This window comes from Punica granatum, chromosome 8, assembly GCF_007655135.1.
Source record: "Punica granatum isolate Tunisia-2019 chromosome 8, ASM765513v2, whole genome shotgun sequence".
Lineage (NCBI taxonomy): Eukaryota > Viridiplantae > Streptophyta > Magnoliopsida > Myrtales > Lythraceae > Punica > Punica granatum.
Genome location: NC_045134.1, coordinates 7,197,324 through 7,216,411, shown reverse-complemented (window position 1 = coordinate 7,216,411; position 19,088 = coordinate 7,197,324). Strand labels below are relative to the sequence as shown.

Below are 19,088 nucleotides of genomic sequence, written 5' to 3'. Positions count from 1 at the left end.
TCATATGCTTTAGCATTTCGAAGAAAAAGTTTTGTACGAGTGTGAAAAGCATGTACAAAATATTTTCCTTAGGGATGTGCTCGATCAAATGATAACACGACATGTAGGTGTGTTTGAATTTTGAATATTTTTTTAATTCAACTCCACTTATTTTCAATTCAACAACACAATTATTACTTAATCATTATTTTATCTCAACTATTTATTACTTTTTCACATTTTTTTCTCATAATTCAACAACACAATCATTACTTAATTATTATTTTATCGTAACTATTCATTACTTTTTCATACTTTTTTCTCATAATTCAACAATTATTACAAACCAATTAAAATCAAAACTCAACTCAACTCTAAATCCAAACGCACTATGTGTTTGGATTTAGAGTTGAGTTGAGTTTTGGTTTTAATTAGTTTGTAATGATTGTATTGTTGAATTATGAGAAAAAGTGTGAAAAAGTAACGAATAGTTTAGAAAAAGTAATGATTGTGTTGTTGAATTGTGAAAAAGTAATGAATAGTTGAGATAATTTAATATTAAAAATTGAATTGAATGATTAAAAAATTTAAAAAATTAATGATTGTGTTGTTCAATTGAAGATAAGTGGAGTTGAGTTGAAAATTTTTTAAAAAACAAACACACCCTTAATTTTCCTCCCCTACTAGTGTAATCGAGATAGAAACTAAATAAATTAACCAACAAGCAGTAAAGAAAAGAACACTAAAAATTTTACATGGAAAACTCCGATGTGAGGAAAAATCACGGGACCAACTCCGAATTAACGATCAATTATCAATGAAGGTTATACAATGTTTTTCATTAAGGGTAAACCCTTGGATCACCAAACTCAAGAGAAACACTCTCTTAGATCACCCAAACATCAAATTTATCACTCACATCGGGTGGTTTACAAAACTAGCTGAAACAACACCTACAGAGCTCAAATAAAAATTCTGACCGTTCAGAACTTAGCCCCACGTGTCGTGAAGCCGCTGCCAAAATTTCGTCTCAATCGGAGTTTGTTTGATATCTCGATCGAGGTTTGATCTCCAGCTGCACGCTGCCCTCTGTACCCGAATTTCAGCTCCGTTTCCACAGCTTCTCTGTACTGCTAGCAGTGTTATCAGAACCGGACCGGATGATGAACCGGAAGGGGTACGGGGTCATGGGTTTATGGGTCCAACCGGGGGTTCGATGGGTCGGACCGCTCGTTTATTTAAAATAAAATAAATATTCATATTATTAAAAAAATTATGATAATTAAGATAAAAGTATGATGATTTTAAAGAAATATAACAATAGTATAAGAAAGTATCTATATTTAATATTTTTTACTTCAAAATAAATATTTTATTTTAATAAGTACTTAAAAGTAGAGTTAAAAGAACAAAAAAGTGGTGGTGGCTTGGTTGGTAGTATGCTAATATGAAAAGCAAGAGGTCATGAGTTCAAATCCTTACACAACCAACCAATTTTTACATTAAATAGGAAACCCATAAAAACCCATAGAATCGACCGGTTTAATAAAATTTTGCTTAAAATCGACCGGTTCAATGGGTCCGGCGGTTCCAAGCTGCCATTTCGATTTTTAGGCGAACCGGACCGAACTTGGTGCCGGTTCCCGGTCCGACCGGTCGAACCGGCCGGTCCGGTCCTGTTCTGATAACAATGACTGCTAGTAATCTGATTTTCAGCCACTGTGCTGCAAAATAAACCTTAACAAAAGTGGGTCATTGGGCCTATTAAAGCCCGATAAAAGCCCAACACAATTTGAACCCAACTTCCCTCAAATTGGAGGGATACCCAACAAACTCCCCCTCCCGACTATTTGGAGGTTTCGAGCATACCGGCAATACTTCGGCAAACATGAAGTTTCTCCCTAGCGAGAGGTTTTGTTATCATATCAATTCCATTCTCATCAGTATGCACTTTATCTAGTTTCACCAATTTAGACTCCAACACATCTCTAATCCAATGAAACTTAATATCGATATGTTTCGATTTCGAATAGAAAGTAGGATTTTTGCAAAGATGAATGGTGCTTTAACTATCACAGTGTAGAACATACATTTCTTGCTTCAAGCTTAACTCCTGCAAAAACTTTTGCAACCACAACATCTCCTTGCAACCTTCGGTCACCGCAATGTATTCGGCTTCCGTTGTAGACAAAGCGACGCGCTTTTGAAGCCTTAATTGCCACAAGATAGCTCATTCTACAAAAGTCATCAAGTATCCCGAAGTGGATTCCGGGAATCGATATCTCCTGTCATATCCACATCCGTGTAGCCCACTAACTCCGACTTACCCGTGTCAAAGTATAAACACACCATGGATGTTCCTCTGAGATATCTCAAGATCCACTTAACCGCATTCCAATGCTCTTTCCCCCGATTGGAGAGAAAACAACTAACCACACCGACAAAATGAGCGATTTATGGTCTTGTACAAACCATAGCATACATCAAACTCCCTACAGCTGATGAGCAAGAAATTTTCTTCATCTCTTCTTTCTCATCCTCACTTGTAGAACATTGCTTCGAGCTAAGTTTGAAATGAGAAGCAAGTGCTGATGAAACTGGTTTAGCAATATCCATGTTGAACAGATCCAAAATCTTCTTGATGTACTTCTCTTGAGAAAGCCAAAGTTTTCCACTCGATCTATCATGAGAAATATCCCGAGGACCTGCTTCACCGGTCCCAAATCCTTCATAGCAAAGGACTTGTTGAACTCTTTTTTCAAGTCTGCAGTCTTGCTCATATCATGACCAACAAGCAACATATCATCCACATATAACGGTAAAATGATAAAATCACAATTTGAGAATTGTTTCACGAACACACAATGATCTGAAGTTGTCCGTGTGTAGCCATGGCTCAACATGAAAGAGTTAAACTTTTTGTACCACTGCTGATGTGCTTGCTTAAGCCCATACAAGCTCTTCCTTAGCCTACACACCAAATGCTCATTACCTTTAACTCAAAATCCTTCAGGCTGCTCCATATATATTTCTTCCTCCAAGTCACAATGCAAGAAAGTTATTTTAACATCGAGCTGCTCGATCTCCAAATTCAGACTAGCTGTCAATGCGAGAACAACTCGGATAGATGACATCTTAACCACAGGCGAGAAGATTTCCTCGAAGTTAAGTCATTTCTTCTAGTTGAAACCTTTCAATACCAATCGAGCTTTGTATCGAGGCCGTGAGTTCTATGTGTTCAACCTATAGACCCATTTGTTCTTCAATGCTCTCTTACCTCCCATTTGTTCTTCAATGCTCTCTTACCTTGCGGTAGCTTCACTAGGTCATACGTGTGATTCTCAGACAATGAGTTCATCTCATCATTCATCGCCTTCAACCAATGATCCTTGTGCTCATGTGCCACGGCTTCATCATAGTACTCAAGTTCTCCCCCGTCAGTTAATAACACATACTCATGAGGCGGATATATTGTCGAATGTCGTCTTACTCTGTCAGATCGTCTAGGTAGATTATCTGCAGATTCTAATTACAACTGCGAGCCTATATCATCTGCAGTCATATCATCATCTACCCGAGGAATCTCACCCCCAGTCATGGTTTCTTCATACTCGCCAGGTACCTCTTTCCACTGGATGCTCTACGTCAACGTTGCTTGACAGCGTCAATGGCGAGATGACGGTTTGTACTATCATGTTATAACTTTGAAACATTTTGTATTATCAAGTAGCAAAAAAATTTTTTTGGACCAACCTGATATATTATTATAACTTTTTGGACCACCAGTGTAATTTATCCTAAATTTTTTAACTTGCACCACTTCCACTTCCACTCTGTTCTGGCTCGTAAGATAGCTCATAACATGTTTGATGAGATATGGTCTTCTTTCGTAGGATAGGTTTATAATGTGTTGTAAAGATATGCTCGAAACTGAATATTATTTTCTTCCATTCTCCACACTATTCCATGTCTTATATCCTCATGATAGTTCTCAGAGTTATTAATTAGTCGGAGCCCAGCTGTAATTGTTTTGGATATACTCAAGAAGTCGTTTCTTATAGCATCCTATCGCTGGTTAAGATCTACTCCAATCCAGTACTGTTTAATGTGGGGAAACACTTTTTGTAAGTCTTCTCCAACCAGTACTTTAGGTCGAAATACGCTCCACAAGCACACGAGACTTTTCCGAGTTAAAATAAAGCACCTTTAGCGTTTGAGATCCATTGATATTAATGAATGGAATTGTAATTTCATTCTCTCGTGGAATTTGTGAGTTTTTAATTATATTATTGTCTCAATCCTTCGCACGAAAACATTGTTCTTGAGGTAACAACAAAAAGAACCCACTCTATAGTTCTTTGAAATTCGCCTTTCTCCTTTCCCAAAAAAGATACGAATGAATGCTTGAACATGAAGTAACTCAAAAACCCTAAACTACGATAAGACAACAAAGTTTCAAGGGAAATGGCATACTCTTGCTCATTCTATGATAAGCCAACGAAGCTTTAATTGAAATGGCAAGCCCTCGCTGATTGTCATTGGCCTAACAACTCTTCAAAGGAGCCTAATCACTGGCTCAAAATGCTTAAGTCCAAGTTGCTAGTAATCTCATAAATTGGTCTCATGAGATTACTAGCAACTCATCCTCCCAATTGCTTTGATACCACTTGTAATGACTCAATCCTATCTATGAGATTAGCCCAACAATTTGTAAAGGAGCCCAATCACTAGCCCAAAATGTTTAAACCCAAGTTGCTAGTAATCCCATAAATGAATCTTTATAAACCATTTCACTAACTTATCCTCACATCAATGTGGGATTTTGGGTATTACAATGATCTTCCCGAAATTTGCCTATAATCTCTTGGTAATATGGGTATGATCGTCCGCGCGTGCCATGTTATACGGATGCTTCTGCTAAACTTGCCGTAGAAAGAAGTTAAAATTTGTGATACATACATGAAGAAAAAGGGATGAAGATAATAGAAAAGGGAAATAGCTGGAAAATATATATTTTATATTATACAGTGGGAAGTTTTGGGGTCGCATATCAATTAAGGTGAAATTGAGGGGCGTCGTAGCAAACATTTTCGTTATTTTTGAAATCTCCGGTCCGGTATCGCCTTCGCGGTGGGGTGTTTTCACTGAACTGAAGCGCTTTGGCATCTTAAGGGCGCGCCATCGGAACACTCCCGACTCCTCTTCACTGCTCGACGAATCTGCTAGAGCTCCCCGGCGGGGCCGCACCGGCGGAGGATTAGGGTTTCGCAGGCGGGTGGTTGAGTGGAAGGAAGGGGGCGCCTCGCAGCCCGCCTTCGGGCATGGAGTCCGACTCCCGCTCCCGCATCGACCAGGTCCTCTCTCTTCACTTCTCTTCGTACTAAGCTCATTCTTTCATCATGTTCTCAATCTTGTTGTTTCCCCGACTGAATCCTGCAATTGCAGCATTCTTGCAAATTAATCGTTGCCGCTTTGGCGATTGAGTTCTGTAATTGCAAGAACGATGATGGAAAGAGCAAAACTTTTAATCCGATATTGATGGTTGTGTTTGCTATGGCGAATTTGTGCAGTTTTTTGCTTCGAAGAAGCAGAAATCCGCGTTGCCCAGTTTAAAATCGCAGAGGACAGAGAAGGGTGAAAGGGCCGCATCTGGAGGGTCCCCTGGTGCTAAAGGGACATTAGACAGTTACTTGAAAAGCTCACAGGACGATGCATCCGTACCCAGACGGTCATCCTTGGCCGAGCAGTTGCCTCATGGTCAGGACTTGGTCAGAAGAAAGCTCGGGTTGGATATTGAGCCGATGTCGAAAACTGAAACTAAACCATCTGTGCTATCGTCGGAACGAATCCAATCCAACGGTCTTGAAGCAGCTCAGAAAGGCGCTCTCTTTAAGACTGCTATTGATGAAGGTCCATCAAAGGAGTGCCCTTTGTCAGCAAATGGCGCAACAGAAAACCCGGAAGTCAGGCAATTTGCAAATGACTTTTTGTCCTTGTATTGCAGGTACTTGTTTATGAACAATTTGGATCCCGTTTCTTTTCTCCCATTAAATGTTGCAGATGAAGTTTGTGTTTATCTAGACATTTCATTAAGCTGACAAGAAGTTGAAAAAAGGCTTCATTTTTATTTTCAACTTTGGGGAAATAAAAGTGCTTTTAACTTCATTCCTTGCGTGTTCTTTCTTTCTCTCTAATCAAGAAAACATATGCAGCGACCTTCAATCAAATAAACCGACCGAGGTGAAATCTCAAAATCATAAGAGACACGGTAGCCCATCTTTAGTTGAGAAGGAGACTAAGAAGTCCACTAAGAGGCATCAGATGACTTTTCCATTAGATACAAGTGATGCAACAACTTCTTCTGGAGGAAAAAATGTTGAGCAAATGCTTTCCAATTCAGAAACCAGGGAGTTTGGTTACATTGTTAGAGAGGTGAAAATTCTTGAATGTCTTGCTATGAACTTCTTGAATAGAGTATAGTTGCTCCCTTCTTTACATTTCTTCATTTGCAGGAAACTATTGGCAATGATCCTGTTGAGATTCCGCCGAGCTTAAAAGACTTGGATAAGGCAACCGTTTCAACTTTAGTAAACGCCAGTTGTTCCACGCCTGTCTCACTGGCTGTCAAATCTTCCACTGACAAGACCCCGAAATCAGCATGTGGAAGTTCCATGTTTTCACCTGGAGAAGGTTTTTGGAGTGAAGCAATTAAGCTTGCTGATGGCCTGTGCGCTCCTGCCAATAGTTCTGTTTGTCATGCTGCCAATGAGAGCTTGAGCCACCTGAGAAAGACAGGTCAAGATGAAAAAGAGGAAATGCTGCATGATGGCAAAAATATAATTCATTTTGCAGAGATGGGAAAGCTGGCATCAGTGGATAAGTATTCCAAGGACTTGGACAAGAAAGGCTCCCCTTTACCAGTAAAGCATTTTGACTTCTCTTGTGAGGAGAAGAGCTCGGATGTGGTTGCTGGTCATTACGGCAATTCAGATGGCAGTAAATCCATCATTTCAAGATACAATAAAGGATCTGATTGTGATTTGGTGGGGCGAAGAGGTCTTCGGACCGCAAATGCATTTACCCGTTGCAGCAATGCACAAAAAATTGAGGAGGTGCATGTGAAACAAGAGATGGCTCTGGTCATTCCCACAACTGAAAGGAAATTAGATTTATCTAGTGAAAATGATAGCATAGGGACTGAATCACCAGCTAATATACCAAGGAGTGTGGGTGGTAATCGTGAAAATAATGAAGCTTGTACTCCTGCAAGTTTTCTGCAGAGTAAAGATTGGTTAGATCTTAGCAGCTGGCTTCCATCTGAGATATGCAGCATATATAGGAAGAAGGGTATACAAAGGCTTTATCAGTGGCAGGTATTTTAGACAATTGCAATTTAATTTAGTTTCTCTTGCTTCTTATATTCAAGGTACTAAGACTATGGGGAAAAACCTCAGAATGCATTGATGAATTTCTTCCACAGTACGTGTTAACTTGATCTATGAATGCTTGGCCAATTCATCAGTCGTAAATTAAATATCGGTGGTTGGTCAGGGTTCTTGAATATATAAAGAATGTGCCAATGCAGGAAAAGGCTGGTGAGCTTTTTGGGAAGCACATTAATGCCTCTATTCTTTAATTCTTCAGTTTCAGTGATTTTCTTTCCCTTTGCTGAAGAATGTTTTTGCTTAAATATTCTAGTTTTTCAAGGACCATGCTGTTTTGCTTGTTGCTTTAGAACTCAGACTAGCTATGTTGTTTAGATATTCTAGTTTTCAGTAAAATTTTTTCCTTTGCTAAAGAATGCTATTGCTTATATATTCTCATTTTTGAGGACCATGCTGTTGAGCTTGTTACTTTAGAACTCAGACTAGCTATAATTTGTTTAGAAACTCTTATTTTATTTATTTCATTCTATTTTATAGATGATCTTCACCATAGCATTGTTTTAGTTTGTTTATTCAAGGCATGCTTTCCCTTTCTGTTTCAGGTTGACTGCCTTCAGGTTGAAGGTGTTCTGCAGAAAAAGAATCTTGTGTACTGTGCTTCCACAAGGTATGGTGTAGGACATATATCTGTTACGACATAAGATGCTATATCTTTCTCATTGTTATGCACATATGATGAGGGTTGAATTTAGCTGCGCGTTTCTGCAAATGCATGCTTACAATAGGTAATTGGATATTTCAAGTTCTTTAAAGGTCAAATCTCATATTTTTTGAACTAATAGGTGTGGTATACATACTTCATAATAGCTATTTCTATTATCATACTAAGGCAACCTGATGTTCTACTTGACCGATTAAAACTTAGCATGATAGTTTGAAATTAACATTTAAGTTTGGTTTAGTATTCATCTAAAAAAGGGAACAAAATTTCAAGTTTTAAGTCTGTTATTGTTTTAACCAAAATTTCTTTACTAAAAGCAAGTGCAATTTAGAGAGTCATGTCTTTCATTTTTCTGTTCAGGTAGCATCATACATGGAAGCGTAACAATTTCAAATCTAGGTTGTTTGATAACTTCTGATTTAATTAAATGCTCAAAAATTAGTTACAAATTTATTATGGTCGAAATTGAAAGGGAGAAAGAGAAAAAAATGGAAGATGAGGGGTAATCTACTTAGTCATTAAAGAAAAAAATCCTCTTAGTAAGAAAATACGAATTGATTTTTATTGAAATGTCGTTTTTGAAGTATTGGTGCACCCAAACTCTAATAAAGTGTTATTTTATCCTCACTCTTTCTTCCCTTGTCCCAGCAATTTTTTCTTTAGCTAACTCATAAGAAACTTCTAAATAACTTTTATGCCCTTAATTAGTTAAGTCTTTACGGATACCACCTCAGTATTGTAATTCACTCTCCCTATGGAGAGGTTGTCATGCTAAAACTTTTATATTTATGACTTTATTTTGTTGAGTTTCCTCTGTAAAGCTCCTATAAGTTGGTGTCTGATGCTTCGCATACCGCAGTGCTGGTAAAAGTTTTGTTGCAGAAATACTAATGCTGCGGCGGGTCTTATTGACTGGAAAAATGGCAATTCTAGTACTTCCTTATGTATCGATTTGCACAGAGAAGGTTCCTTTTCTTCTCTTCTAGCTTGATTTTCTTGATTTGCTTCATTTATATGTACTGACTTTGTCGCTTCATGTATAACTGTAGGCAGAGCATCTTGAAGTCCTATTGGAACCCCTTGGTAAGCATGTGCGCGGCTACTATGGAAATCAAGGTGGTGGAACACTTCCAAAGGATACTTCTGTAGCTGTTTGCACTATAGAAAAGGCAAACTCGTTAATAAACAGGTTGCTAGAAGAGGGTCGTTTATCAGAAATTGGAATCATAGTGATAGATGAATTGCACATGGTATGTGAACTTGCATCTTACTCAGGGATGTTTATGGTGAATTTTGCGTCGAAGCATTTTGAAGTAGCTTTTCTTTTTTATTGAATGGTATTTTTTATTGTAACTTTGTTCTCGTAATGAACTTTACCGATATTCTTCATGCATAATAGGTTGGCGACCAACATAGGGGTTACCTATTGGAACTTATGTTGACCAAACTTTGTTATGCTGCTGGTGAAGGCAACTCAGAGACAAGTAGTGGCGAATGTTCAGGTAGTAGCAGTGGTAAGGGTGACACTACTCGAGGCTTGCAAATTGTTGGGATGAGTGCAACCATGCCAAATGTGGCAGCAGTTGCGGAGTGGCTTCAGGTGAGAGTTGGCATTTGTTGCTTTCCTTTCTTCCATGACTGGAGAAATCATTTGTATACGTGATTAATTATTTCTTACCATGTCTGTTGATGAAATAATGCATCTATCTGCATTTTGAAGTTGTCCCATATTTGATGGTTGTTGGATATATTGCAACCTATTTCGTTGAAAGTAATGATGGCATGGACATTAGCAATAGCCTCTTCTCCACCATTATTGACAGATTAAGTAAAAGTAATGTGAGAAGTTGGAGAAAGATTTAAAGACTTGAATGTGTATGAAATGAAGTTTTTCTCAGAGAGGTGGTGCAATACATTATCTCATGGAGAAACCTAGTGGCTGCAGAATGATAATTTTTCTTTGTTGTAATTACATTGGCGCATGTGGAGCATAACTAAAATATCAATTTAGTTGTTGCTTTCATAAGGTCTGGTTTTGCTGCATTTAAGTTTCAAAAATTTGTCTGCAGGCCGCATTATATCAGACTGAATTTCGACCTGTTCCCTTGGAGGAGTATATTAAGGTTGGCAACACTATTTATAACAAAAGCATGGACATAATAAGAACAATTTCAAAAGGAACCGATCTTGGTGGTAAAGATCCAGATCATATTGTGGAACTGTGCAATGAGGTTGGAAGTCCCTTTTCATTTTCTGTACTTTGAACCTCACTCTGGCATATTACACGTACTTGAACCCAAGGAGTTTCTTGTTTAGGTCGTTCAAGAAGGTCATTCGGTGTTAATATTCTGTTCAAGCCGTAAAGGATGTGAGTCAACTGCTCGTCACATCTCCAAGTTCCTGAAGAAATTCTCTGTAAATCCTCAGAACGATGATAATGAGTTTTCAAGTATCATATCAGCTCTTGATGCTCTACGAAGGTCCCCTGCTGGATTAGATCCTATATTAGAAGAAACTCTTCCTTCTGGGGTAGCTTATCACCATGCTGGCCTCACGGTATGCCACTTCTGTTAGAGGCAATTTATATTGTTTTTCTTTCAGTTAGTAATACTCTTGCTTGTCTGCGAATTTTGTCATTTCCTTTTTCCCTGCATAGTTCTTTCTCTGTTAAGAGTGAGCTTTGTCAGTGAGGATCTATTTTTCGCCCCTCTCCAGGTTGAAGAAAGAGAGGTTGTGGAAACCTGCTACCGCAAAGGACTTGTTCGTGTTTTGACTGCAACCTCCACCTTAGCTGCTGGGGTTAACCTACCAGCAAGGAGGGTCATTTTTCGGCAACCTAGAATTGGTCGTGATTTTATTGATGGAACAAGGTACAAGCAGATGGCTGGTCGAGCTGGACGGACAGGAATAGATTCTAAGGGGGAAAGTGTATGTTCCTCTATATCTTTATTTGTGTATTTTAAACATGAGAAGTTATTTTGTTTATGACCTCTGCTGTTTCATGTTTGGGAATCATAATTTATCCAAATAACCTATCTCATGCTTGGAAAGATCTGACTGGATCTTTTACTGAAATTATATTTGCACCTTTTCAGATACTGATTTGTAGACCTGAAGAGATCAAAAGAATCGTGGGTCTTCTCAATGAAAGCTGTCCACCGCTGAATTCGTGTCTATCTGAAGACAAGAATGGAATGACTCATGCTATCTTAGAAGTTGTTGCTGGTGGGATTGTTCAAACTGCTAATGATATTCACCGCTACGTCAGGTGTACTCTTCTCAACTCGACCAAACCATTTCAAGATGTTGTGAAATCAGCACAGGACTCTCTACGGTGGTTGTGTCACAGAAAGTTCCTTGAGTGGAATGAAGATACCAAATTATACAGCACGTCTCCTCTTGGACGTGCAGCTTTTGGCAGTTCTCTTTCCCCAGATGAATCACTTGTAATACTTCTGCAATTCTTCATAACGTTAATCATATTTGAAGCTACTGCATTCAACTTGGTAGAAATGTAGTCTTCAAGAGATTTGCTCATCTATATATATGACAATCTTTTTTTTTACGCCGTGGAGTTTTCTTTTAATAGCATGCAGTTATAAGGCCTGTTTTTTAGTTGTTTACAACATTCTAAATTGTTTTCTAGATTGTTCTGGAGGATCTTTCAAGAGCAAGAGAAGGGTTTGTCCTCGCATCTGATCTGCATTTAGTCTACTTAGTAACTCCGACCAATGTTGAGATTGAACCAGACTGGGAACTTTATTACCAAAGGTTCATGGAATTGTCTTCTCTAGACCAGGTATTGCTTTTGGGGTGATAGATCTGTTTGGTCATGTCCAACTTTTAAATTGGTAGTGATGAGGAAGGATGAATATATACCTGCCCAACAAGGGTACTGTAGATATAGCTTAATGGCTTGTCTTGCATGTATAAGATTTAAAGATGAAAGTTACACAGTGGTTGTTGCACTTAATCTTCTAACTTCTACGTATTGATACATTTGGTTTGTGAAATGCAGTCAGTTGGTAATCGAATCGGAGTAGCAGAACCATTCTTGATGCGCATGGCGCATGGTGCTCCTATTCAAACTGCTGACAGATTCAGAGGTAATACAAGAGGAGGGCACAGTAAACTGCAAAGGCACTCTGGGATCACAAGAAATAACATGCTTCCAGATGACCAAGCCCTACGAGTGTGCAAGCGATTTTATGTTGCTCTTATCTTAGCTAGACTCGTTCAGGTATTTTACATGTAAATCTATTTATATTCTATCTATTTCCTTATAATGATGATTCTGTGATTAGAGTTGGTATTGCATTTTTTTTTTAAATTGCAAATGTTACCTTCGCTAGTGGAATTTAATCATGTGCCCAGAAATAACTTAAGTCTGCTTCTACTCTGATTGCTGTTTGTTGTTGTAACTTGTTGGCATTTAAGGAAGTTCCAGTGACTGAGGTTTGTGAAGCTTTTAAAGTCGCCCGAGGCATGGTTCAAGCTTTACAAGAAAATGCAGGTAGATTTGCATCTATGGTTTCTTTGTTCTGCGAGAGGCTTGGGTGGCATGACTTAGAAGGCTTAGTTGGCAAATTTCAAAATCGTGTTTCTTTTGGAGTAAGAGCAGAGATCGTAGAGCTTACCAACATTCCGTTTGTCAAGGCATGCTTCTCAAACTCATATCTTGAAATACTCTCTCCTCTGTACATGTTAGAACTTTTTGAGAGTATCTAGCTCTTTGAAAATCATCAATTTGATTTTTCAGGGTTCTCGAGCTAGGGCACTTTACAAGGCTGGTCTGCGTACACCTTTAGCGATCACAGAAGCTTCCATTGCAGAAATAGTCAAAGCTCTTTTTGAATCTTCATCATGGGCTGCTGAAGGTGAGTTTTTCTGCTTTCTCGTTGCTCTTTTATGTGTAGGTTAGAGATATGGAGGATGGTCATGTTTATGTGATTTATTGGATTCACATGGGAGCAACTTAATACGAGAATGTTTTTGTACTCAAGTAATGTTTAATTTTCTCTCCATTCATTCCTAACATTTGTAGACCTGCATATATGCACTTTTACTTAAGAGTTGAAGAGAAAGCGAAGTTAACTTGTACTTTCAGCCTTCATAACAAGTCCAAGGACTCTTAAGTTACTCTTCTTCTTTTCCATTTCGCAAAACCTAAAGCTATTCTTTCTTTCTATTATTTCTCTTTTCCTTGCATTTCATATTTCTAATTTTGGCTATGTGGATTCATTCGCATAGAAACCTCAGCCCAAAGACGCATGCAATTAGGAATTGCAAAGAAGATAAAGAATGGGGCCCGCAAGATTGTTCTTGATAAAGCTGAAGAGGCTAGACTTGCCGCATTCTCTGCATTCCAATCCCTTGGACTTGACGTCACACAGTTTCCGCGATCAATGCTATCAACTCTGGATGGCAATCATGCACAGGAAGGAGTTATGGGGACTGCCGGTAACATCTCTGCTGCAAACTCTCTGGAGAACGTTTCAGCTAGGCTCTCCATTGAGGAGAGCAAGGAGTCTGATAAAACTGCAAATCAGGAGGTGTCTAGAAAAGTATCAACTGTTGCTTTTGTGTATTCAGCACCAGTGGACTCGTCCAGCATTCTTCCAGAGGCTGTTAGTGTTCAGAAAACTTCTGTCCAAGCTGAACTGCCTGCTCCTGTTTCTTTTGAAAAGGGTGCCAACATGATCCCTGCTGTACTACTAGAAAGGTCTGATGATGAAAACAAGATGGTTAGTGGTAATAGTGATCAGGGTGTGCAGGTGCAGGTAAACAGAGAAAATGCGCATTCTTCGTTTAAGGACTGGACTCCTGATAAAAGCCCTATTAGTGCGGTCAATTATCCTGGTGGGCTCGAGTCTTTCTTGGATCTCTGGGACACTGTTGAAGAATTCTATTTTGACATCCACTACAGCAAGCGAACAGGGATGAATTCCTGTGGCCCATTTGAACTTCATGGCTTTGCCATATGTTGGGAAAATTCACCAGTATACTATGTCAATATACCAAGGGATCTATTCTGCAAGAGAAAAAGTAATGACGTGTCAAGAACTACATCTGTTGGTGCAAATGGTAGTTGGCGTCCTGAGCATTCATCAGATTTGGTCAATGCTCGGTGGAGAAGGATTGGTGAAATAATGGGGAAAGTAGGGGTCAGAAAATTTACTTGGAATTTGAAAGTTCAGATTCAGGTTTTAGGAAATTGTGCAATTTCTATCCAGAAAATTGGGGTTACTAGTAATGCAGGAAAAGATATGGGCCTCCAACTTGTTGATTCTTCTTACTTACTTTTGCCACCGGTTAATGTTAAACAAGGAATTGACATGTGTATAGTGGCATGGATTCTATGGCCTGATGAAGAGAGGAGCTCTAACCCAAACCTTGAAAAGGTACTCAAGCTTTCAACGTGTTTTCCATTGAAGGGAAATCTATTCTTTGTGCAATTGCTGTGGTTTTATCTAAATATTCTTGGATTTAGGTGAAATTGGTTTCTCAGTATTTGTTCTCAATTTACACGATATCTGCATGGCAAGAAGCATCCCAGAATCTTGGATTTTTTGGGTCAATTTATCAGAGCTGATACTCCTTAACTAGTGCATGGGGAGCACTTAACTAGCTTTTATAATGTGCTTTTACATGTAATATTCACCAGGTTCTGAAGTTGTATGGTAATAATCAAACAGGAAGTAAAGAAGAGATTATCCAGTGATGCTGCGGCAGCTGCTCATCGATGTGGTAGGTGGAAGAATCAAATGAGAAAAGCTGCACATGATGGTTGCTGTCGTAGGGTGGCACAAACACGGGCATTATCTTCTGTTCTCTGGAAGCTACTTTTCCATGAACAGCTATCTGAAGCACTTATGAAAATTGAACTTCCTTTGGTAGGTTTTTGTTATTTGGTTTGCTGAATATATCTTAAGAATAATGTTTTAAATATGCACCCTAGTTCGGTTAGATTGAAATCCTCATGAACTCATAACAGCATATATTGCTATTGTATTTTAGTAGGTTTTGTGCATTTTAAATGTGTATGATAGTAGATGATTTGTGGATACTGATGGTATAAAAGATGAATTTGATGTTAATTGTAAGTAAATTATTTTATAATTTTGCTGGTCAAGATACAGCAGCAACATTCTTTATCTGATTCGTTGGTTCCTTTCATGTTAGGTCAATGTAGTTGCAGACATGGAGCTCTGGGGCATAGGTGTCGACATGGAGGGATGCCTTTGGGCACGCAATGTTCTGGGCAAAAAGTTGAGGCAACTCGAGAAGGAGGCTTACAGTTTGGCAGGCATTACATTTTCTCTATATAATACAGCTGATATTGCAAATGTTCTATACGGACACTTGAAATTGCCCGTACCAGAGGTAGGAGAGAAAGGAAAGCAACATCCAAGCACTGACAAGCATTGTTTGGATCTACTAAGGTATTGTGAGACTTTGCTTTGCTTCTGGTATCAAAATTTGATGCAGCGCATTCCTCCTTGCGCTGTTCACACTTTCAGAATATTGTGTCCAATCACAGACATAACTTTCTGAACCAGCAAAATATTAAGTGAGTTTGTATTTGTTCTAGGGACGAGCATCCTATCATTCCAGTCATCAAGGAGCATCGGACACTTGCAAAGCTTTTGAATTGTACATTGGGATCGATTTGTTCGGTGGCGAGGCTCTCTGTGAAAACGCAAAGGTATACCATCCATGGCCACTGGCTTCAGACATCAACAGCAACTGGACGGCTTTCTATGGAGGAGCCTAATCTTCAGGTCTCTAGGACTCATCTTAACTGGCACTTTAGGGAGAGATCATTCGCTACTTATGCCGAATATAGTCAAGATAGAATTATTTTTGCTGATTGAAAAAAAGATAATATCGAATTATACTCATCTTTTTTTTTTTTACCCCCCTGTTTTAGTGTGTAGAGCACTTGGTTGAGTTCAAAATGAATAAGGAGAAGAATGGAGGTGATGCTGGTGCTGAATATCACAAAATTAATGCTCGGGATTATATCATTCCTACTCAGGTATTCTCGATTATTGGCAGATGATGTTTACAAAATAGATCTTATTTGAGAGCAGAATCAAAATTTATTTCGTCAGGATCACTTTTCCTCTGCAAAGTCGAAAATCTGGTGGTTCAAGAAGTTTCTCCTTAGGCAATATGATATATCCTATGCTTTTATGCCTCAGGTCTACAGCCAACTCCTTCCTTTTTTAACTGTGACCAACCTGACTCTAATTTGTTCGAATTCAAATTATGATATGAACATGATTCCAGGAATTCCTTTCTGTCTTGTTGTGTTTCTTACCATCTTGCTATGTTCTTCATTGGATCCAAAGATGCTTTCTGTTTCACTGTCTATTTCTGAACATCTTGTGCAGGAGAATTGGGTATTGCTGACAGCTGATTATTCCCAGATAGAACTGCGTCTGATGGCGCATTTCTCTGAAGATTCTGCTCTAATTGACCTTCTAAGCAAGCCCCTTGGGGACGTTTTTACTATGATTACAGCAAGATGGACTGGAAAAGCAGAAGATTCTGTGAGCTCCCAGGAACGGGAGCAGACCAAGCGTATGGTTTATGGCATTCTTTATGGAATGGGTGCTAAATCCTTAGCTGAACAATTAAACTGCAGTCCTGACGAAGCCATGGACAAGATTCAGAGCTTTAAGAGTTGCTTTCCTTGTGTTGATTCTTGGCTCCGAGGGGCAGTTTCTTGCTGCCGACAGAAAGGGTAGGAACTTCTTGTTTTGCTGTGTCTCATTCCTTGGAACTTCAAGTACGAACTGCTTCACTTATAAAGTCACATATCATCTCTTGCTATCATCTTCCTTTGACTTCTTATCACCTGATAAAGCATTGGTTATCTCTGATTATATATATTTGCAACTGCAAGTCACGTCTGAGTTCATCCTGCTTGTTGCATTTTTATTAACTATAGTTCTGGTCCCTTATCTTAACAGTTCATATAGGCATGTGTGTTTCTTTTCTTGTTAATCTTCAATATCTGTGGTGCAGCTATATAGAGACCCTTAAAGGAAGGAAACGTTTCTTGTCAAAAATAAAATTTGGAAACTTTAAGGAAAAGTCAAAGGCTCAACGACAAGCCGTCAATTCCATATGCCAGGTATGTGGTCGTAATTCCTATGGTTCAAGTCAAGATAGAGAATCGAGGTTTTCTGAATGTTGCTCGTTTCCACCCCAGGGATCTGCTGCTGACATAATAAAGATAGCAATGATAAATATTCATGCTGTGGCTGTTGAAGGAAATGTTGAATCTGATTGTAACCCTCTGCTTGTGGAAAAGTTCCGCATGCTGAAGGGCCGCTGCCGCATTCTTTTGCAGGTTCACATTACTCTGTTTTGTTTTCTCCTTACAGTGCCCTGCAATGATGCCCGTTCACATTTGAGTCTACAGAATGATTTTTGGTGAAAGTGGGCAAATGTCTTAATATTGGGCAACTTATGTAGGTACATGATGAGTTAGTACTGGAAGTTGACCCAGAGGTGATTAAAGAAGTGGCACAATTGCTGCAAATGAGCATGGAAAATGCTGCCTCTCTTCGAGGTACTGTTTTACGTGATATAAGTTCATCTAATTGCTCATTTTTTGCCTATACATTTTGTCATCTATTAGTGATTTTGATTGAATGAAACCTTTTAGTTTAGTAATTCTCACTGGTTCCTCTCATAATCTCATTGTTGTGCTTCTTTTGTTTGCCTGTCCAGTTCCCTTGCAGGTCAAATTGAAAATTGGGAAAACGTGGGGTTCCTTGGAGCCTTATGATGCCAAATATTACGAAGACGCAGTTCTAATGCCCAATTCTTAGATCAGAAGAGAGGTCTTGGTTGTTACTATTCCTTCACCTGCTAAATTACTTGGACATTTCTGAATTCCAAGATGAATTGGTGTCAACGGACGGTAAGCAACTAAATTTCTTTTGTTTTGAGACTTTTGACTTCACAAATACAGTTGATTGCTAACAAGAAATAATATAGTGGTGCAGCAGAGAAAATCGATTCGTTTCACCTGCATCCTCCGAGGACATATCGGAGCACTATCTAATCAATACTCGCATGCTCCGAAATGAAAACAGTGCTTCAAGAGGAAATAAGATTGAGAGTTTGGGGTTAAATCATCAATGCATACGACTTCTGGCACGAAAGATGCAATGGCATTCTTCAAATCTCAAGATTGTGGGAGCTGGAATATATTGCAGACAAGGTACGAAAGGCCATTTATCAGACTTGCCAAAGAGATTTCGAGAAGATAAAAATGAGAAATGTTGGAATCTGCAGAATAATTCTTTCAAGGGTGAAGTGCGTGACTGTAGGTAAATTTAGGATTTACAGTGAAACTATTACCAAGGCAAAGATTGGAGAGGAAGCATCAAGCGGCGTCTCCGGGAGTTTATAGGCTCTTTGGAAGCGTGCGAGAAAAAAACTTGTCAGGCGAAGTGATCATCGGGACCGATAAAAGCGTCCCTTGTTCGAAGGCCAGTGAAGTTGTGAAGTTCTGAGAATCTGATCAAGGGGATAAACCAGAAGAGGATAAGAACAAGAAGCAACAGAAAAATACTCAGAGCAAAGGCTGAAAGAAAATTAGTCCATCTTGAAAGAGAATTGCTGGTGTAAGCAGCAAATCACGGTCTTGGTTCTGCAAAACCTTTGGTCGTGTTGTTTAAGGCCGCAAACAAAAAGCAGCAAGTCAGATCGAGGAGCGTCAAACATCAGCAAATATTTGCTAATTCTTTTTGTGTTGTCCTATGTTTTACTCGATGCAAAAAAGCTTATGGGATTCTGAAGATTTTATCCCAGAAAGCTACCATGAAAGAGGATCAAATTGTAAAAGACGCAATTTCATTCATTTTGTACAGTAAAATACTTTTATTTTTTTCTCCCCAGAAATTCCACATTGATGGGCAGAAAAGGGACAGATTTTGTGGTATCGATGAATCTGATAGGTCTTTGTTCATTAAGCCTGGTGG

General features: G+C 38.9%; 1 protein-coding gene across 3 annotated transcripts; it reads left to right on the top strand.

The window, feature by feature from the left end:
* Positions 1-5,095: 5,095 nt before the first annotated feature.
* LOC116188115 (helicase and polymerase-containing protein TEBICHI) lies at positions 5,096-19,048 on the top strand. Of its 3 annotated transcripts, XM_031517272.1 has the most exons (28): positions 5,096-5,333; positions 5,550-5,983; positions 6,192-6,411; positions 6,492-7,352; positions 7,967-8,031; positions 8,945-9,050; positions 9,135-9,335; positions 9,485-9,685; positions 10,155-10,316; positions 10,402-10,641; positions 10,801-11,013; positions 11,181-11,531; positions 11,732-11,884; positions 12,104-12,325; positions 12,523-12,741; positions 12,845-12,962; positions 13,336-14,486; positions 14,781-14,978; positions 15,268-15,527; positions 15,677-15,866; positions 16,016-16,123; positions 16,482-16,834; positions 17,119-17,227; positions 17,306-17,446; positions 17,572-17,668; positions 17,830-18,022; positions 18,100-18,325; positions 18,400-19,048. In XM_031517272.1, the coding sequence occupies exons 1-26, from the start codon at positions 5,301-5,303 to the stop codon at positions 17,928-17,930; spliced, it is 6,507 nt and encodes a 2,168-aa protein (XP_031373132.1). In that variant the 5' UTR covers positions 5,096-5,300; the 3' UTR covers positions 17,931-18,022; positions 18,100-18,325; positions 18,400-19,048. The 3 variants fall into 3 exon arrangements, with proteins under 3 accessions (XP_031373132.1, XP_031373131.1, XP_031373130.1); XM_031517271.1 differs by having other exon boundaries at positions 18,108-19,048; XM_031517270.1 differs by having other exon boundaries at positions 18,100-19,048.
* Positions 19,049-19,088: the final 40 nt, after the last annotated feature.

Excerpts from the sequence above, each read along its gene's own strand:
- LOC116188115 (XM_031517271.1), top strand. The coding sequence starts at position 5,301 with ATGGAGTCCGACTCCCGCTCCCGCATCGACCAG. Across the intron at positions 12,963-13,335 it reads TTCATCATGGGCTGCTGAAG|AAACCTCAGCCCAAAGACGC; the intron begins GTGAGTTTTTCT and ends TCATTCGCATAG. Across the intron at positions 14,487-14,780 it reads CTAACCCAAACCTTGAAAAG|GAAGTAAAGAAGAGATTATC; the intron begins GTACTCAAGCTT and ends ATAATCAAACAG.